The following is a 21,376-nucleotide window of genomic DNA, read 5'->3' as shown; positions in this document are numbered from 1 at the left end:
TGGTCTTTATTAATAAGTCAGCACCAGCACGACAAGAGAACTCTTGATCCTGGGGTAGGATCAGCACATCTTTAGAATTTCAATGAGATACTTCATATCTTTCATTTACATGCCATCAGTACCTCTGCGCCTGACTTTCCTTTATTCAAAAACAGGCAAATAGAAGTTATCTTTGCAAGTCATACCCCAGTGGACCTCCAGTGCAAAATATATACTTTAGGTTTTTTTGGTGGGGTCAGGGGGTGTGGATTATAGAAGAAGATGCCTCTCTCTCCTCTTTTATTTCTACCAAGATGAAGACCTGCTCTCTTTGTGTTTGGTGGTCATAGAGTCTTTCCCTCTGCAGGGCATGGGAGGAACCGTCTCCCCACACCAAGCCTGGCCGGGCACTGGCAGAGGGTGGGGGCGTGGTCCTTCCCTGACATCCTCTAGGACTTGCTGTCCATGGGGCCTTGAACACAGCGGGGCTGGTTCCTGACGTCCTTCTGCCTGCAGTCCTGCCTTCAGGTGGCAGGCTGCACCCCAAAGGGGAGGGTGAGTCTGGAGCAGTTCCCACCAGCTCCCAAAGTTGCTTGCACGGCTCAACAAGCTTTAATAATATATTCACTGTTGAAGGCTCCCGTGGGCCAGGGAAAAAGCATGTGGGCTTTCAGAAACAGACCATGGTTCATATGCCTGTGTCACCACTTATAGCTGGACAACTTTGGTCAGTATAATTTCTCTAAGTCTCAGTTTTCTCATCTGTAAGTTTCGGATAATAATTCCAATTTCAAATTGCAAAGGTTAACTTATAGGTAACTATGTAAAGGTGGAGGAGGGTGAGGAGGATGGACATGCGCTGTAAACTATTCCCAAGTACTATGATGGGAATTTCCTTTTAGTTCTTCCCATGCACTCCGTGTGATGGTCATTCTTCCTCTCTCGTGTTCCAGGACATTGTGTAAGTGAAGCAGGGCTCACTGAAGCCTCTGGTCTTAGGTTTGCGTGATCTCAGTTTAATTGTCCGCTGCATCTATGATTGATGGCTGTAGGGGCGAAGCTCTCTTAAATGTTTACTTTGAGGTTGGATAGAGCAAGTCAGAGGCTGAAGGGCTGAGAAATAAGCTGAGCCTTCAGGTGGGGAGAAAGTTTCGCTGACACGATGGATCAGAGTAATGCACTGGTCAAACATTCGAGAGGGGTAGGAGCTGTCAGGTGGCAGCATAGGAGACAGTCACGCTAATATAATGCTCGCGACAATGTCCTTCCCACCCTGGTTGTCTGCTCTCTGGTTTTCTTCTTCACTCATTTCGGAGCTCCAGATTTGGAGCCTAAAGCGCTAGAAGACATGATCTAGCTTCTTGTCCCTTCTTAGGGCTCTCTTGGGTATTTTCAGAAAAAAAGCCCTTCAGGACAGGGTGGAAAGTAGGCTCATCTGCCTTTTACAAACTTCCGGGTCACGCCATAGGCCTGTCTAAGTGTGTTGGGCTCACAGGACACGGGTGGTGGTGCTCTCTCGTGTGCGCACACCCTTTTCACCCACTAACCCCTCCCTGCCCTTCGCCAGCCTTTTCTTGCTAAGAAAACGTCCATCTGCATTCTGTTCGCTCCTCAAAACAGACGACCAGGAAAATCAAATAAAAGAGCTGAAAGGGCAGACCAAGTTGCACTGGCTAGAGCCTGGATTTGCTTGGTTTTGGAGGGAAACTCAAGTGCTTGAAATGTCTTATCATTTCCAAGAGGAAGTGTAGACGGTTGACCAGAAAGTTCTGGCACTGAGCCTTGGGTGCCAAATAAGCTGCAATTACAGAATCACTGTCCCATCTGTGGCTGATTCCAGATGACCCCTGGGCTTCCGTCCGGCCCAGCCCTGGGCCTCGGATTTCAACGCGCCTCGCCCATCAGTTCTTTCCAATCCTGGGCTCATCTTTTCCTTCTTTCTTGCCAATCCCACTTCCCCAGCCTGTCCTGCAGGTCCAAAAGCTGAGCCCACAGTGGGGGAGGGAGAGCCCGGGGTCGTGGTTGGGAGCCCGAGTGCAGATGCCACAAGTTCAGACTAATGTCACTGTCCCCACGCCTGCTTGTCACCCAGTTCTGCCGACAGGACCCCTCAGACATCTCAGGCCTGTCCCTCCCCCGTAGGTGTACAGAGCTTGGACGACTGGACACCGCACTGCGCCGTGCTCACCTTCCTTCCCCTCCCATCGCCCCCCGCCCCGCATCCCCAGCACCCTGTGCTCCAGGCTCTCCCAGCTGCCTGCAGTTCCCCAAGCAGTGAGGTTATTCATCTCCAGGCCTTCTCTTAGGCTGGTCTCTGCCTGGACTGGCCTCTCCTCCCCAACGTGACAAACTCCTCTTTCAAGGCTCAGCTCAGTAGCCACCCCTAGGAAAGCCTTCGTATCTCTGCAAGCGGCCATTCCCTCCTCGAGCCTCTGCTGCCCTCTGAACAGAGATCAAGATTCCTATAAATAGTGCTGCTCTGACTTATCTCTGTGCGCGTTTCCCTGTTTGATTAGGCTGTAAGTCACTGGAGGGCAGAAGAATGTCTAATTCACATCTGTATGCCCCACGCTTTTCATCCGGGGCAGACAGTCAAGAAAAAATAACTGAGCGCGTGAATGGCCCAGCTTCTCACCTGCATCCCGGGTACTTTTTTTTTCTTCTTATGCTCTTTTGTCAAAACAAAAAGTGATGACTAGCTTTCCGGAATGTGTCAAGCGCTGAGTCCAAACAGCTGAAAACTCACTTCCTGTCAGATAATAAATATTACCTTCTTAAGGATATAGGACTCTCAGTCCAGATATGGAGAGAAATTGTTGCTGTCTGTTGTTGGGCTCATTTCCCCCCCAGGTCTGCCTGCCTGAACCATCACTAACCTCCCTTAACTTGGGCTGGACATAACCTAACAGGACACAGGCCAAGTTTATACTAGTACTTCTCTCAAGTGACCCTGCAAAGAACCATTAATCAAATATATTCCACACCTTGGAAATGTAGACACACAAGATGTAAAGTATGAAGGCGAAGTATGCATCATTCTGCCCTGAGTTTCTTCTAAAGGAGGCTTGACAGCCTTTCTTCTAAAGGAGGCAGAATAACTGCTATAGAAAAAAGGTCTTGAGACTTCCCTGGCGGTCCAGTGCTTAGGACTCTGGTGCTTTCACTACCGGGGCCCAGGTTTGATCCCGGGTCGGGGAACTAAGATCCCACAAGCTGCATGGCACGGCCAAAAAAAAAAAGAAGATCTTAATAAGTCTTTGGTATGTTTATCTTTTGTGTAAGTAAAATGATTTACAGAAAGTGATAATTTGTGCTCATTTCTATATTTACCCAAGAACAGGTAAAGGAAGGGAGTAATTAAAAAAAATGATCACATGTATAAATGGATAAAGTAGTTGAAGATAATACATTTTACTCAAAATGACAGGATTTTAAAATAATTGATATCTTCTTCAAAACATCAAAGTTTTTCCATTTCAAGTCTTCATGCTGTTTTAAAACATATATTACGTTATTCCCCGCCGTAGTGAATTGATGATTTCAGATTTAACGTTTTCTTAAGGATTCAGAAGTAACAATATGATCTGTTTTCACAATATACTGTGGACATAGATGGTTCTATACACTAGGCTACATGAAGACATACCTAAGATTTGCTTTGTTGAACAAAATTCTTTTTTTCTTTTTTTTTTTTTTTTGCGGTACACGGGCCTCTCACTGTTGTGGCCTCTCCCGCCGCGGAGCACAGGCTCCGGATGCGCAGGCTCAGTGGCTGTGGCTCACGGGCCCAGCCGCTCTGCGGCATGTGGGATCCTCCCGGACCGGGGCACGAACCCGTGTCCCCTGCATCAGCAGGCAGACTCCCAACCACTGCGCCACCAGGGAAGCCCTGTTGAACAAAATTCTTGCTATCGGTGTGGCTTTTAGCAATTTACCTCTTTTCATAAAAGCAAAGCATAAAACATGTAGTAGCACAGGGCTTTGGCTGTGTTCTCTTAAGCTTTTCTGCAAACATAAACAACAAGTCAGAGGCCTGGACAACATCCTCCTAAGACATTTCTCATCTATTCTCAGTAACATTATTATCTCTGTCCATCAGGGGTTTTCACACTGTAGAAGCTTCCGAACATTCTCTCATTTCAGCATCAAAAACACTTTAAACTTCTAGTTAGTTTTAAGCAATCTGTAAGCATACTTTGGCTATCCACTTCATATCCGTACTACGTGTTAGAGAATAACAAGTTTAAGGTGTTTTTTCTTCCATAAGACACAGTCTACTGAGAAATCAAAGACAAATATGAAACCATTATAATACAGCATTGTAATTATACATTGATCGAATAGAGTGCAATTTCTCACTACTTGTCACAATGAAATGTGGAACTGTCCACTCTTTGTGAATTTGTAGGATGTCAGCGATGAAAATGACTAAAGCTAAGTTGTGGTTTGAGAGCCATAGGCAAACTTTGGCCTCCGAGAGTACTTAGTTCTGGGTTCCCCACTGAGGGGGCCAGATAATCAAGGTGAAGCTCCTTCACAGGGTGAACTGCAGATACATTTCATGGACACTGACGTCAAAAACATGGTGAGTCATTCGGTGCAGTTCAAATCCAAGTCTTTGCTCAGAATAAACAGACACTGGCGTTCCCTGGAGAACTTCTTTGGCCGTTGAAAAAGTACATTTCTTTCCTTGTTCAACCTGAGCTTAAGAAGTATGTCTCTAAGCCCAGAACGCTCTTGGAATGAGTTCAGAATGTACCCAACAGCCTGCTCTGATGACCTGTGAGTGCAGGATGCTCTGACCAATGGCCTGACCTAGCTTCCTGGAACACACGTGCTGTCCAAGGGAAGACACCTTCCCTCATTCATCTCTGGGTCTCTCCTAAAAGCCAGCTCAGGGCCCGATTATGTTCCATACATAGGCTTAGTCAATATTTTGAGCGTATAAAACCTCCATTAACATGACGTCACCTCTTCCTTTCCTCACAGTATCAGTGTTTCTCAACGTGCAGTCCTGTGGGCATTCCCACCAGAATCGCCTGACGCTTCCCACAGCTCAGATCCCCAGGTCCCACTTCAGACCCACTAGCCCAGAATTGGCCAAGGGTGAGAGCCAGGAATCTGCCATTTTAATGAACAGCCTGGGTGATCTGAGGCAAACTTATATTTATTAAAAAACTGTTTGGAATTTTATGTATTTATTTTTTAATATTTATTTATTTGGTTGCACAGAGTCATAGTTGCGGCCGGCAGGCTCCTTAGCTGTGGCATGTGAACTCTTAGGTGCAGCATGTGGGATCTAGTTCCCTGACCAGGGATCCAACCTGGGCCCCCTGCATTGGGAGCGCAGAATCTTCACCACTGCACCACCAGGGAAGTCTCCAGAAATTTATCAAAAGAAAGAAAAAGGAAAAACCTTAACCATGATGAAACTTGGTCCTTGTATCTCACAGCATAATTCACCTCTAGACTGATCTCTGACACGCATTTACTGCAGTAACCGGAACCCTCTGTGTAACCCCCCTCGTGGTGCGCGGGGGCAAAGTGCTGTCCGATGGAGAAAACAACACCCGTAGCCGCGTGGGGAGACTTGCTATTAGCTGGCTCCTCGGACAGGGAAGTGAAAACTCCCTGCTTTAAAAAATTCTCCACAAGGCCTGTAACTCTGATGATTTTTGAGGCTTTTGCCTTGATGGAAGAGCAGGATAGAAAGGTCAATTCAGTCACCTGACGTTTGTAAGCATCCATCACATGGAGCAGGCCTGGCAGCTGTCAGAAGAGACACAGACAAGAGGGAGGCAGGGTGTCTGCCCCTCGATGGTCCCAGGAGCATGGGGAGGGCCACGGGCAGAGGCAGAGCAGCCTTGCCAAGAACAGTGCCACTAATTCACACAAACCACCTCGAGGAGATGGCGTTTCTGCCAGACCCTGAAGGATGCGTTGTCCAGAGGCAGAGGCTTAAAAGCAGAGGGAAGAGCGTAAACAAAGTGCAGAAGGGAGGCTTGTTCAGGAATGACCCTCAGAGCCCAAGGCTGGGGCTGGGAGGGATGTGGCTGCAGAGGCCGGCTGGGGCCAGCCTGAGAAAGGTCTAAATGTTTCCACAAATAGATTCCGGTGCTCACTTTCTATATTTGACTTCGCCTGACCTGTCAAACTAAAGCAACTTCTGAATACAATTTGACTTTTTTAAAACACTTGATGGGGGGGCTTCCCTGGTGGCACAGTGGTTAAGAATCCACCTGCCAATGCAGGGGATACAGGTTCGATCCCTGGTCCGGGAGGATCCCACATGCCGTGGAGCGACTAAACCCGTGTACCACTACTACCGAGCCTGTGCTCTAGAGCCCGTGAGCCACAACTACTGAAGCCCGCGTGCCTAGAGCCCGTGCTCTGCAACAAGAGAAGCCACCACAATGAGAAGCCTACGCACCGCAACGAAGAGTAGCCCCCGCTCACCGCAACTAGAGAAAGCCTGCGCGCAGAAACAAAGACCCAATGCAGCCAAAAATAAATAAATTTTTATTATTTATTTATTTATTTATTTATTTTTGCGGTACGCGGGCCTCTCACTGTTGTGGCCTCTCCCGTTGCGGAGCACAGGCTCCAGACGCGCAGGCTCAGCGGCCATGGCTCACGGGCCCCGCCGCTCCACGTCACGTGGGATCTTCCCGGACCGGGGCACGAACCCGTGTCCCCTGCATCGGCAGGCGGACTCTCGACCACTGTGCCACCAGAGAAGCCCATAGATTTATTTTTTAAAAAATAAAATTAAATGAAATTTTTAAAAAAAAGGTTTTTAAAAAAACCCACACTTGATGGAAACGCCAAGTATATTTACGAATGTACATTGTCATTTCAGAAGCAAGCATAATATATTCAAAAGTGTAACTAATACTATGAGAGCTGAAGTTTTATCTCACAGAAACATTTTTCAAAGAGAGAACCCCGGTACCATATTCAAATCGGTATTTTCATAACAGAGCATCAACAAGAGCTCACAATTGGGTTTGATGAGGTGGAGCCCAGAAGGTTCTATGTTTCTCAAAACTTTACTAGTAAGAGTCTGCATCTAATTCGTTTCCTACTTGATTCTTCATAAAAGTAGGATTGAAAGCCTTCAAAACGAGGAGTTAACGTTTTCTCATAGCAATAGGATATATTAACCTAAAATTTTTTGGACTATCTTTTTAAAGAACTTGTTTTAGAAGATTAAGATATATTTTGGATTAAAGTAGTTTGTCTCATAATGAGCTCTCATGGTACAAATGACAAAAGATCTTCCTTGAAACACAAAGCATCTTAAAATGCATGACCTTGAGCAGCACCCTTCTCCTCGGTCTACTACCAGAGGATTTCAAAGGGTTCTGTCATCAAGACACAGCCCCACTCTTTCCTGCTCTCCTGAGAAAGGGCTACCCGAGAAAACTCTCAGAAAAAAGTCAAAATGGAAACCAGCCCATTTTAAATACCTGGGTTTTTAGTAAGGGCCTCATTTATTCATAAGGCTCATATAGACTCTTCAAATTATTTTAAGCTTTCCAGAAAGTTACCCGCCAGAAGAGCCAACTGCAGCGTGGGGAAGCTGGTAAAGTGCACACGTAACTGCATGAGCAATAGAACCACTTTAAGCAAACGATCTAGGCATATCTTTTTCTGCATTTTGAAGAAGGAAATATATAGTTTTCCAGGAAAAACCATCCAATAGCTGACTAATACACCCCTTGCTAGTTTGCCATAATTCCAGAAATCATTTTCATCTAAATTCAGATTACTCATGGTATCTGTGATGACATGGTTTTCAAAAACAAGCATTTCCACAATGAAAATTTAGCGCAGATTTTAACTGAGGCCAACATTCTTAAATCTTTGCAACTCAAATTAAATTAGGGTCAGCATTAGCCAGAGGGTCCAGCAGTCTGACGGGTTCACCTTTAGTTCCCAAGGAAGAACACACCCTAGGCAATATTTTAAGAGTCCCTCCCCACGCAGAAGTGCAGGCTGTGTGAATGTGCACTGGGCCATTGTGTGTGTTTGCAAGGAGGGGAAGCGAAGAGAGTAGAAAGAGACAGTCCTTAGACTCCAAATGCATGAGGACAGGGTGACCCCAGCACAAGGACGGCCCCTCAGTAGGCTGCACGGCCAGCACAGAGACCTGTTGAGGGTGGAGCTGGAATACTGCAGGCTACTAAAGGAAGATTTTGAGCATTATTAGGGCACTAGAGTGAAAAAGGACCCCTTGCCACTTATTTCAGTAATAATAATCCCTATCATTATCATTTATCGAGCACTTAAATGCCTGGCACAGTATCCATCTCTCTCAAGTGTCACAACAGTTATTAGCATCCTCATTTCATGAATGAAGAAAACAGACTCAGCACTCGCCTCGGCAGCACAGATACTAAAATTGGAACGATACAGAGAAGATTAGCATTGCCCCTGCGCGAGGATGACACACATATTTGTGAGGCATTCCATATTTTTATAGCTGATTCACTTTGTTACAAAGCAGAAAGCAATTATACTCCAATAAAGTTAAAAAAACAAAAAAGAAATGATGGTCCCATCAGCCAAACACCTTTGAAAAAAAAAAAAGTAAACAGCCTCAGAGAAGTGACCCAACTTGCTTAAAATCATGGGGTGTGGGCTTCCCTGGTGGCGCAGTGGTTGAGAGTCCGCCTGACGATGCAGGGGAGACGGGTTCATGCCCCGGTCCGGGAAGATCCCACATGCCGCGGAGCGGCTGGGCCCGTGAGCCATGGCCGCTGAGCCTGCACGTCCGGAGCCTGTGCTCCGCAACGGGAGAGGCCACAACAGTGAGAGCCCCGAACCCCGCAAAAAAAAAAAAAAAAAAATCATGGGGTGATAATAAGTTGCAGGGATAGGATTTGTCTGCAGGAGGACCTTTACTTTATTTTAAGCAAAGAAGACACCTGGGAAATCTTTGTATAGATGGAATTAACTCAAAAGTTTTTTTTTTTGTATTTTGGCTGCATTGGGTCTTCATTGCTGTGCGGGCTTTCTCTAGTTGCGGTGAGCAGGGGCAACTCTTTGTTGCGGTGCGCGGGCTTCTCATTGCGGTGGCTTCTGTTTGTTGTGGAGCATGGGCTCTAGGCGCGCGGGCTTCAGTAGTTGTGGCACGTGGGCTCAGTAGTTGTGGCATGCAGGCTCAGTAGTTGTGGTGCGCAGGCTTAGCGGCCATGGCGCATGGGCTTAGTTGCTCCGCGGCACGTGGGATCTTCCCGGACCAGGACTCAAACCTGTGTCCCCTGCATTGGCAGGTGGATTCTTAACCACTGCGCTACCAGGGAAGCCCTTTTTTGTGTATTTTTATTCTTTATGTCTCTGATGATATTTTTCTCTCTATTGTCTTACTGAGGGACGATGACCATTGTAACTCTGTTACTTGGCTCTCCCAAACTGTCGCTTGTGCAGCTAATTGGAAGTATGATACAGAGATAGGCTACACGAATGTTACCAATAATGATACAATACGAAAATGAAAAACAATGTCCTTGCACTGACACAAAGGGATTACAGTTTTCTTGGGATGTAATAGTGACAGTTTACCACGAGCCCTAAAGACAGTCTACCTATGGCTCCACTGAGGCTGATCACATCTCTAATGCAGCCCCCTGCTTCTTTCTTCCTGTGTGTGAGCCAGGCGCTGGGTACCAGTCCAGGACCAGGACCAGTTGTCCTATCAGCCTATTAGTTAGACACTGTGTTTCAGTGTCCATGTCCCAATACCCTCAGGGGTTTACATCCTCTAACAGAGCCTGAAAGGACAGGGCGAACACTGGTGGAGTAGAATCCTGAGGCTAACCGTCCCATGCATGGCTGCTCTTCAACTCAGGGGGTCCTCAACAATTTGTCCGCCGCTTTGGCTGATGTAGAAAAGAGTAAACCAAACAGTTAAAATTCCTTTGCCCAGATAGTTATGGAAATCAGCAAAGCCTTGGATTTTTCGGTTGCTAACCAAGGGGAGTCTGTGCCATTGCTGACACTTCATTTTGTACCTGGATCAACGCCACAGATGAGGTACAACAATTTCTATCCACGCAAAAAGAAAAGGGGATTATCAAGGAAGACTATCAAGGAAGACTCAGGCAGTTGTTGGGACGTGTTTTCATGGTCGGACCTGGAAAAATCCAGATGGTGCCTTGAGAGTGTCCTCCGCCTCCTCCGTGTAGTAATCTGTTACGCTCGTATGTTGCACAGCTTGGTTTGTTTATCCAGAGTCTTAAATCTACAGAGCCACTGTCCTAACAAATGTTCCAACAAATGACTTAGAGACAAAACCAGAATGGACTTATGCTGATGGACATGCAAACTGAAAATCAGACCCACAGATAAAATCTTGTCTTCAAGGAGAAACAAGCACAGTGGAGGACATCTGGATCACACTCACGGTCTCTCCTTTTGCTTTGGCTGATAGAAGGCCAAAGGGGAGAGTGAGAAAATATAAAAGGTCCGCACCCCTAAGAAAAAACGATTTTTACTACAGGTATTGTTACAAGCCAACATCAGAACTGGTTTTCAACCTGATTAATCAGTCGGTGACAACCTGCTTCAGTGAACTTGACTCTGGAGCAGCTGGTTAGATGGAGCCTTGCCCCTAAAGACAGCCAGTCAGAAGCTGACTCATCTCTGACCCCTCTGCCGAGGCAGACTTGACACTCCTGCCTCTGCAACGAACACAAACCACACGTCTAAGGTTGACAACACCCCACTCCCACCTTTGTGACAACACTAGTCCAAAACAAACTCCTGCCCACAATCTTATGATTATCCATCTGCTTTGCCCAATGAGAAGGTCTCTGACCAGCTAACCCTCCTGCACGTAGGTGAGCAATAACGTCAGCGCTTTTGATTTCAGATACTGAGCAGTGGTCTTATCCTTTAACAGCAGCCAGTAGTCAGCATTTAATTGAGAAACAGACCAAATTCATATTCACTGGGGAAGTGAGATATTAGAGCATTAAAGTAACTCCATGTAATCTTTCTCTGCCACATTTGGACTCATCCTGTTCCTGGTGCCAAGTGTATCATTCTCCTTTTTCTTCATTTGACTAATTCCTACCTGTGGTGTGAGTTAGTTACCGTCTGCATAGGTGTTACCATATGTCCACATAGGTGTGCACTTAGCCCTGTGTATGCACGGTTATCTGTCTGTACCTTGTCCTAGGCCATCACTCCTTCTGGGCTCAGTGTGTGTCTCCCATCCCTGGGTCCTCAACACTCAGCCCAGGGTCTGACACATCTTATTCCCCAACAGGTATTCGTTGAATCAAACTGCAGTATGATAAGAAAACACAGTATCTCTCTGATGGAAAGTATTAGTCTCTCTGACACCCATGTTACTCAATTGAATTGTACCTGTTATTTTAAAAGACTTACTTTCCCCTGAATTTTTTCTCCCTTCAATTCTGAGAAGACCGCTCCTCATTTTCACTCAGCTCCTAAATAACTGTTTTCACTCAGGAGTCTCTCGATGCTTCTTCTCCCCTCGAGCCCAGGGCTCTTGCTACCTCCTTCTTCCTACTTCTTTCAATGTATAATTTTGAATTTCTACACTATATTTTCTCTCCTCAATATGTGTGTTTCCCCCACCCCTTTACATCTTTCTTAACCTTAACAGCATGCTTTGTAATTTTAATTTAAAAAAATTTTTTCATTGTGGTAAAAAACCTTAACATGAGATTTACCGTCTTAACAAAATTTTAAGTGCACGATACAGTATTGTTCCTTTTTTTTTGCTGTGGTGTGAGGTAGTGGGCTGAACACATTTGATGGAAAGTTCATCTTTCCCCACTGAAATTGCCCTGACACCTTTGTCAAAAATCAACTGAGTAAAAATGTAAAAATTTATTACTGAACTCTTATTTCTGTTCCATTGATATATATGTCTGCCATTGGTTTTATACCACTATAGCTCGATTACTGTAACTCTAGGTTTTAAAAATGGGTTAAATAAGTCCTCAAACTTTCTTCTTTTTCACAATTGTTTTGGCTATTCTAGGTTCCTTGCATTTACACATAATTTTAGGACCAGCTTGTCAACTTTAAAAAACAATGAATCTATAGATCAATTTGGGGAATATTGCTATCTTAACAATATTGAGTCTTCAAATCCATACACAGGCAATATGTCTCTATATATTTAGCTCTTTTTAATTTATTTTTATTTTTTTCAAACAAATGCAGAAGGAACCACTTTTTAAAATTAATTAATTTGTTTATTTATTTGGCTGCATCGCCTCTTAGTTGTGGCACAGGGGATCTTTGTTGCAGCATGCGGGCTTCTCTAGTTGAGGTGCGCGGGCACCAGAGCGCACAGGCTCAGTAGTTGTGGCGTGTGCGGGCTTAGTTGCCCCGCGGCGTGTGGGATCTTAGTTCCCCAAACAGGCATAGAAACCACATCCCTTGCATTGGATTCTTAACCATTGGATTTTTAACTACTGGACCACCAGGGAAGTCCCCTATGTAGCTCTTTTTTAACTCTCTTGGGAGTGTTTTATAGTTTTCTGTGTATGATTCTCACACTTTTTGGGTTGAATTTATTCATACATATCTTACTCATTTCGATGTTATTGGGAAGTATTGTTTTTCCAGTTTCATTTTTGGAATGTTCATTGCTAGCACATATAAATACAAATAAATTTTAAAATTTTATTTATTTATTTGGTTGCACCAGGTCTTAGTTGTGGCTCGTGGGCTCCTTAGTTGCAGCTTGCCTCCTCCTTAGTTGTGGCATGTGGGCTCCTCAGTTGTGGCATGCATGTGGGATCTACTTCCCTGGCCAGGGATCACACCCGGGACCCCTGCATTGGGAGCACGGAATCTTAAGCACTGTGCCACCAGGGAAATCCCACAATTAATTTTGTATGCTGAGTTTGTATCCTGTGACTTTGGCTAAAATTAATGATTAGTTCTAGTATTCTTTCTTTTTTGCTTTCTTTCTTTGAGTTCCTTCCTTTCTCTCCCTCTCCCTCTCTCTCTCTTTCTTTTCTTGTAGCTTTCTTAGAATTTTCTACGTGTAGGATTATATGATTTGTGAATAGAGACTATTAAACTCTTCCTTTCCAATCTGTATGGCTTAATTTCTTTTTATTGCCTTATTGCACTGGCTAAAACCTCTGTTTCAATGTTAATAGAAGCAGCAAGAACAGGCACCTGTCAGTTGTTCCTGATCTTAGAAATAAGAGCTGTCTTTCACCACTACGTACCATAGCTGTAGTCTTTTCATAGGTACCTTTTAATAAGTTGAGGAAATTCCCTTCTAGTCCTAATTTGTTGAGAATTTTTATTATGATAGGGGGTTGGATTTTGTTAAAGGCTTTTTCTTTTTTAAAAATATTTATTTTATATTGGAGTACAGTTGATTAACAATGTTGTGTTAGTTTCAGGTGTACAGCAGAGTGCTTCAGTTATACATATACGATATCTGTTCTTTTTCAAATTCTTTTTCCATTTAGGTTGTTACATTATGTTGAGCAGAGTTCCCTGTGCTATATAGTAGGTCCTTCTTGGTTATCCATTTTAAATATAGCAGGGTGTACCTGTCAATCCCAAACTCCCTAACTATCCCTCCCCCTCCCCCTTCCCCCCTGGTAACCATGAGTTCGTTCTCTAAGTCTGTGACGTTTCTGTTTTGTAAATAATTTCAAGTCAAATGCTTTTTCTACATCTATTAGATGATCATTTGGTTTTTGTTCTATATTAATATGGTTTACTATATTAATTGAGTTTTTAAAATTAAAGCCACCTTGCATTCCTGCACTCCTGGGATAAATTCCACTTGGTCATAATATTATATATAATAATATTTTATGTTGCTGGATTCAGTTCTTTCATTTTTTTATTAAGAATTTTGGATGACATAATCATTTTTTATGTTGTTAGACTCAGTTGCTAATTGTTTCTTTTTTTAAAATTAACTAATTATTTTTGGCTGTGTTGGGTCTTCGTTGCTGTGCACGGGCTTTCTCTAGTTGTGCCGAGAGGGGGCTACTCATTGCGGTGGCTTCTCTTGTTGCGGAGCACGGGCTCTAGGCACGCAGGCTTCAGTAGTTGTGGCTCACGGGCTCTGGAGTGCAGGCTCAGTAGTTGTGGCGCATGGGCTTCGTTGCTCCGCAGGATGTGGGATCTTCCCGGACCAGGGATCGAACCCATGTGCTCTGCATTGGCAGGCGGATTCTTAACCACTGTGCCACCAAGGAAGCCCTCTACTGCCTTCTTGCCTCCACTATTTCTGATAAGTCACTGGCTGAGTGTATTGTTGTTCCCCTCTATGTGACGTCATTCTTTTCTTGCTGCTTTTAAGAATTTTCTGGGGACTTCCCTGGTGGCACAGTGGTTAAGAATCCGCCTGCCAATGCAGGGGACATGGGTTTGATCCCTGGTCCAAGAAGGTTCCACATGCCGTGGAGCAACTGAGCCTGTGCACCACAACTACTGAGCCTGCGCTCTAGAGCCTGCGAGCCACAACTACTGAAGCCCGTGCGCCTGGAGTCCATGCTCCACAACAAGGGAAACCACCACAATGAGAAGCCTGTACAACGCAACAAAGAGTAGCCCCCGAGGCTTCCCTGGTGGCGCAGTGGTTGAGAGTCCGCCTGCCGATGCAGGGGAGACGGGTTTGTGCCCCGGTCCAGGAAGATCCCGCATGCCGCGGAGCGGCTGGGCCCGTGAGCCATGGCTGCTGAGCCTGCGCGTCCGGAGCCTGTGCTCCGCAACAGGAGAGGCCACAACAGTGAGAGGCCCGCGTACCGCAAAAAAGAGTAGCCCCCGTTCGCCACAACTAGAGAAGGCCTGTGCGCAGCAACAAAGACCCAATGCAGACAAACATAAATTCATTAATTAATTTTAAAAAAAGGATTTTCTGTCTTTCAGTATTTTGTCTATGATGTGTTATGGTGAGGATCTCTGTGACGTTATCTTACTTGGGATTTGATGAGCTTCTTGGAACTGTAGATTAATGTTTTTCCATCAAGTTTGAGAAGTTTTTGACAAATATTCATTTGAAAAGAGATTTCCTGCCCCTTGCCTCTCTCCTTTCAGGATCCCCATTATACCTATATTGGTAGCTTTCATGTTATTCCATATGTCTCTGAGGCTCTGCTAATTTTTCTTCAATTTTTTTCCCCTCTCTTCTTCAGATTATATAATTTCTATTGATCTATTTCAAGTTCACAGATTCTTTCTTCAGACTTCTCAAATCTGCTCTTATTCTAGGATTTCCCTAGAAGATCTCTGTTACATTTCCGGCTAGTTTTCTTATCTGCTGCTGTCCCAACCAGGACTAAAAGCTCAAGCTTAGGAGAGCTGCAGGCTTTTTCCATTTGCCACTCTGAGTGTGGGTTTTCCACCCTCTGCTCCCAAACATATCAGACCCCTTTGGCAAACAAAGCTGCTAGGATTCACAGCTAGTCCCAACTCCAGTAGAACTACCACGCTGAATGCTCTGGGCTGCAAGTCGGGGCAGTCTCAGGCCAGGATGTCACAGGCTCTCTGAAGACTGACTTCAAGTTCAGCAGTTTCGAGAAATTAAGCTCTTCTCAAATTGTTGTTTATCTTTGGTTGATTTCCAGAGATCTGAAATTGTTGTTTTTGACAAATTTATCTGTCTTTATAGTTGCTTTTTGGGGAGGGGATGTCTCCCTTCTCACTTCTCCATTGCTAGAAGTCTCCTGCTTTCACTTAGATTCTGGCCCGCTGAGTGTTTACTGCCATAACAGTTCTTAGTTCAGGGGATTTTAAACACGTTTCACCTAACATTTTTTGGTATTTTCAGTGGGAGGATCAGTCTAGATATCTAGTCGGCCATACAGAGAGAGTTAATACTTTCAGTTTTTTATGATCATTAAATGAAACTTTTTATGTAAAGAATTAAGCAAACTGTCTGTAACACGAAGGGCTCAAAGAACTTTAGTTATAATATCTGAATACTTGTACTGTAGGGATTTTACATACATTATTTTATTTAATCATATCTCTAAGAGGCAGGCATTCAAATTTTGATATTACCCCCCCCCCCCAAAAAAAAAAAAGATTTACTAGACTAGGGCCATACCAGGTAGTAAATGATGGAGTCAGGGTCTGGTGCCTTCCCCCCTTGGTCCTGCTCCCTCCATGGTGAAGAAGATTTCCGTGGTTGCTCTTTTGGGGTGGCCTGTAGACTATCTAGGAGATCATAAGGAATTAAGTCCAGCACAGGTATTAGGGAGAGGGCTCATTGCTGTGCTAGTTGGCAGTGACTCCAATCACAGTGGGACACATAGAGATTCCCGAAAGCAGACAGGGCTTTTGCTAAGACAGTTAACACATGAGTGCATGGTACCTGTGTGAGTCATCGAGAAGGTTTTAGGGCTCTGTATGATATTTGCCCACATTCCAATTATATTTGCAATGAACAATTAAATCTGAACTAAATGTACCACAAAAATACCTAAACAACTGAAATTCATTCCATTTAAAAGCTTTATACATATACTTGGGAGTTAAGTAGCAAACGTTGGGAAACTGGAAGCTTTTGGATTCAATCTGCCAAGATGGTAAAATTATTTGAGAGACTGTGAGTCTGGTCCCCAGCCCTGAATATCCAGAAACTATATTTGATGCTGCTGCAAAAGACTTTCTAACTGATGTCCCCACTGACATTTTCTTCTCACCTTTGACGCGTTCCTTATATCCTGACCTTGGCAACCTTCCTCAGACATTCTCTCATCATGTTTCTGTGCACTTTCTCACTGCTCCCTCTTGTTCTCCTAATTCTTCATCCACCAGCCGTTGTAAGCTGCTCCCATGCACGTGTCCAACTCTCAGCCCCACCCGTCCCTGCTCTTGTGGGCTCATTCACTCATCCTTCTCGCATCCTCTACTCCTAGCATCTCCTTCTCACCTCCGAACCTCTGCTTCTGCCTTTCTTTCTACTGTACTCCCCACCCTTCCCCAGCGCCTCCTTTCTTGGAGCACGCTCTTTCCTCTATTTCTCTTACCCACATCTTACAGGTCCTCTAAAAATCTACTCCCTTCCATTCACTCAGTGGACGTTTGTTCATGCTGTGAAGCGTGAGCTCCAAAGGGTGTCTTGGGTGTCCTTTCCAGGCAATTTACAAAAAGATGACACTATCAGTTGTATTCCACATTTAGCCTAGTTGTGGCTCCACAGTGGGGGAATCTCATTTTGCTTCAATTGACACATCATTTTTTCCCACTTTTGACTGCCTCCGACTTTAATATAATAAGTGGATCAGCACTTCACTCCTGAGTTATACCTCCATCCCACGTAATCGATCCTAGTTTAGATGTTATCTCTACTGGGCCTATGACACTGCATAAGGTTATAACGAAAGTAACGAATATATACCCAGAGGAAAAACTCAGTTATAATCACAAGTGAGCCTCATAACTGAGGCAGTCATAAATTATGTTGCATAATGTTCTTGTTCTTAAAATCATAGAACTATTAATGTTTGAGTGCGTTAATTATTTGCTTCAGGCTGTGCAGGCAGCCAAGAGATAACGGCTTCCCTTTAGTTTAAAAAAAAAAATGCTGCTCAAGTGCTTGGGTTGCTTTCAGCCCATATTTCTTTTTTTGGCCATCTTTTTGTTACCCAGCATCTTCCCCGTGTTGTTTTTGCCAGTTAGGCATCAATGCAGATGGGACGAAATAAAGAATTGGCATCGCCATCATTTTACCAGTCCACTCAGCCTCCTGTCTCAACCTCTTTCTTCCCATACTCGTGGGAAAGTGATGGAGGGGTGGGAAGCGAGGTGACAGAGGGTGACGTTAGGGAGTGGGACGGGGATTAGACGAGCAAAGGACTTAATAGAAGGAGTGGGAAGGGTGGGGAGACACAGAGGATGTTCAGAGTCACTTTAACCCACATTAGTGGGAACAAACCAGTCTTTCACCAGTCCCTAGTGGGGGGTGCAGGACCACACATATTCATGCCAGAGAAAAGAAAAAAATGCATTCGGGTAAAAAATTACTTAATAACCTCTGTAGAAGTTTGGTGGGTGAGGCAACACAAAGAGGACTGGTATCTGTGGCATCGTCTTGCGTCTGCTGCCTTTCTCTTCTGTTAGTGCAGAGAATCAGTTGGTTGCAAAAGCCCACGTCTCATCGGCTGAAGGCAGCCAAGGGCTTACTGCCTTTTCACCATATTTTACTTGGTGGGTATAGAAGGATGTATCACTACTGTTCTTGCATTCCAAGCGACTTAAAAATTGGATAAAAATAACTTTGCTTTCAACAAGTCAATAGACTTTCATTTAATCTTACCTGACTGTGCTCTAGAAATTAGGAAACAAAAGAGAATTGGGGGCTAGTTGTGTATATAGTTGAACTGAAATGCAAGAGGAAGGGAGAATATTTCATTTTCACTGAGGCAAACTGCTGAGAAAAAATAAAAGGAGTTACACTCTTTTAGCTTCTTCTTACCCAGAACATAAATCTCACTGTTGACCACAGCTGTGCTGAATCGGTACTTTGAGTACTTCATGGGTGCCTGCTCTGTCCATAGATCTTGGCTGGGGTCATACTTCAGCAGCTTGTTGCTTAATCGATCAGGTTCTTCGTCAGGAAGATCCATCTGTGTGAAATTATGACAGCCAGTATAATAACGTACCACTTAGAGATCTTCGTGAGTACCTGAATGCAATTAATCAAAGCAGACAGCCAAGGAGATAAATAGAGGTTAACCGTAGTGAGTCATACTCACAAACACACCAAATCCCATGACTTGGGGATATAAGTACACTGTCAGTATCGGAGGAATTTATATTCTACGATAATGGGGCTAAGGTGTTGGGTTATAGCAAACAATATGTGATCTGAGCAGTGAGGCAATACATACAGCATTTTTTTTAAAAAATGAAGCACTGCAAAGCCTTAAAAACGAAACCAAGCTTTTTTGAATAGTATTTAAAGTATAATTTTATTTTACCAAGCTTTATAGTGGCGGATTAAATAATATTTGTGAGAAACTAATTTTAATAATTTATAAAGCATTTTTCTTTATAATATTTTTCTAATCCAAGTGGAACAAAATTACAAAAACATTTGAGTGTTTTAGTAATGAGAGTATTTTTATACCATAATATTGGAGTGGTCTGAATTTAATTTTAAAGATACATGGATTAATAGAAATTATTTGCAATTATTTTTATGTATTTATTTTATGTACGTATATATATATATATATATATATATATACATATTTTTTTTAATGACTAGGGAAAGTAGAAGTTGAATACACACAGATGTATGTAGCTTTTCCTACTCCTGAACTTGAGGTGAAGTAATATTTTTTGTCTACAATGTGTTAGGACCTTCTATGACTTCAAGCTAAAGATGCTTAAGTGTCTTTTGCTTTTTGTTTTGGATGAAGGTGTTCAACAGAGAAATAATTTCCATACTTATGAAAGTTGTATGCAGTTAGTTTTAGCTCAGGGTTATAATCACTGTAGTGCAATCACTACCCCATGCTTTCTTGCAATTTAATGTATCGTATTCGGTACAGACTAGCAAAAGCTTTCGTTATGCAGTAAATACTGACGTGTTTGAAGACATTATATATTAGGAAATACTGACTTTATTGTTTTAATTTTCCTTCTAATTTAAGTATTTAATATTTGCTTTAGTGGAAAAAAGCAAAGAAAAGCTTTTCTTTGGAGCATATTCATGCAAAATTAACTATGTAAATGAATAGTTCTGAAAAAGCTTTATTACAAATAATTTGTCAGGTTTCAGCTACTAACTGTGATTAAATCTAAGCTACTTTTTGATACATAGCATGAATTTTAAAATGTATTAAATGTGACGTTTGTTATTAAAACAAGTATGATATACCATAAAAGGCAAAATTTAAGCTTATGAAATGATTTAAAAAGCACCAGTTTTATCATGAAGCGAATCTGGCGAAAGAAGAAATCACATAGGCTAAAATAAAATTAGTTTATGTCATGGGGACAGAAAATGAGCTGGTAAGATTAATCTTTATTAGAAAGACTGGTTGGCCAGGGCAGAAGGCAGCTGGAGTGAAGCTTCTGTGAGAGCCCCAAGGCGCTCGGAGGGACACGAAAGAGAAGAGAAAGGGCCTCTGTGGTCCCACTCCACTGACTTCTCCATCCTGTCTTGCGCCCCTTCTCTGGGCTTCAAGACAGTCTCTGGTTTCTTTATCTGCTGATGCCCAGCAAAGACATGAAGAGGTTAAAATTGCAATATACTTTTGTGGAAATGGTTGTGCCATCACAGGATGAACATTCTGGTTTCCCACTTAGAGTAAGAACTTTAATATGAAAAAGACCTAAGAATCCTTGCCTCAGGTCATACAGCTGTAAAGCAGAGAGAAGTGGGATGAGGATCCAGCTTCTTCGCCTCCTACTTAGATGCTCCTTACAGATAACCCCTCAGCATAAGCATCCTTCATAGTCAGCAAGGATGGGAAGGGTTATGAAGAACACAGCACAAATACTGAATGAAGTCATGCCTATGAATAACACTTTAAAATTCATTCTCCTGAGCTGCTTTAACACTTTAAAATCTTCCATTTAATATTCTATAACATAAAAGGCATTTTGCCGGAATGTGAGTCATACTCTTTTAGTATTCAACAACTACAACATTTTTCAACAGAGCGGCCAGACTCAGCACAGCCATGCCAGTTAGGTACACAGGAAATTTCTTAACCTGAGGGGTCCAGCCTCCAATCACGTAAAGTTTATTATTCACTGTTACTACAGCATGACACGCCAACTGTAGTGGAAGGGGGGACACCCTTTTCCAAGTGTCCCTTTCTACAGAGTACTTATCAACACAGTTTGTAATAAGATACTGGTTTTTAATTTTCATCTGTCCTCCTATAACATAGAGGTCGTTATGGATGGTGCCCAGAGCGTAGAGCTCTCGAAATTCTGTTGTGCATAACTTTTCCCAAAACTGGTTTCCTCTATCATGATACCTGTAAGTTAACAGAGAGAGAACCCAGAATTAGATTTAATATAAAAACAACTTGCCAAAAAAACACACTTGTTTCTTTTCCAACGAAAACCGATATGATTTGGTTCTTCTAATTGGAGAAGAAAAAACCATTAAGATAGTGATACAGGTTTGTGTTTTTTGGGGAAAAGAAATGCTGAACAAAATATAATGTACACAGAAACAGTCAACCACACCCACCTAGAGAATTTTAGAAAAAAACAATATATTGAAAAAGTATAGATTATCCAGGGACTAGCCTTCATTTCCTAATTCTGGGAAAGAAAATTAAAAATAGGAAAGTCTTGGGCTTCCCTGGTGGCGCAGTGGTTGAGAATCTGCCTGCTAATGCAGAGGACACGGGTTCGAGCCCTGGTCTGGGAGGATTCCCACATGCTGCGGAGCAACTGAGCC

General features: G+C 43.4%; 1 protein-coding gene and 1 non-coding gene across 2 annotated transcripts in view; one reads left to right on the top strand and one right to left on the bottom strand.

The window, feature by feature from the left end:
- Window positions 1-21,376, bottom strand: part of KBTBD12 (kelch repeat and BTB domain containing 12) — a 44,453-nt gene that overhangs the window by 18,148 nt on the left and 4,929 nt on the right. Inside the window, exons 2-3 of the mRNA XM_027098413.1 lie at window positions 20,675-20,945; window positions 18,425-18,575 (exon numbers count right to left, since the gene is read on the bottom strand). Coding sequence (XP_026954214.1) covers window positions 18,425-18,575; window positions 20,675-20,945 — 422 coding nt within the window. The remainder of the gene's footprint in view (window positions 1-18,424; window positions 18,576-20,674; window positions 20,946-21,376) is intronic.
- LOC113615751 (U6 spliceosomal RNA) lies at window positions 8,354-8,460 on the top strand. The gene has a single exon (XR_003431121.1). It is a non-coding gene; the product is annotated as a U6 spliceosomal RNA (small nuclear RNA).

This window comes from Aethalodelphis obliquidens, unplaced genomic scaffold (assembly GCF_003676395.1).
Source record: "Aethalodelphis obliquidens isolate GAN/ISIS:26980383/991018 unplaced genomic scaffold, ASM367639v1 scaffold123, whole genome shotgun sequence".
Classification (NCBI taxonomy): Eukaryota; Metazoa; Chordata; class Mammalia; order Artiodactyla; family Delphinidae; genus Aethalodelphis; species Aethalodelphis obliquidens.
The sequence above is the reverse complement of the archived record's forward strand: the minus strand, read 5'-3'. Positions and strand labels throughout refer to the sequence as shown.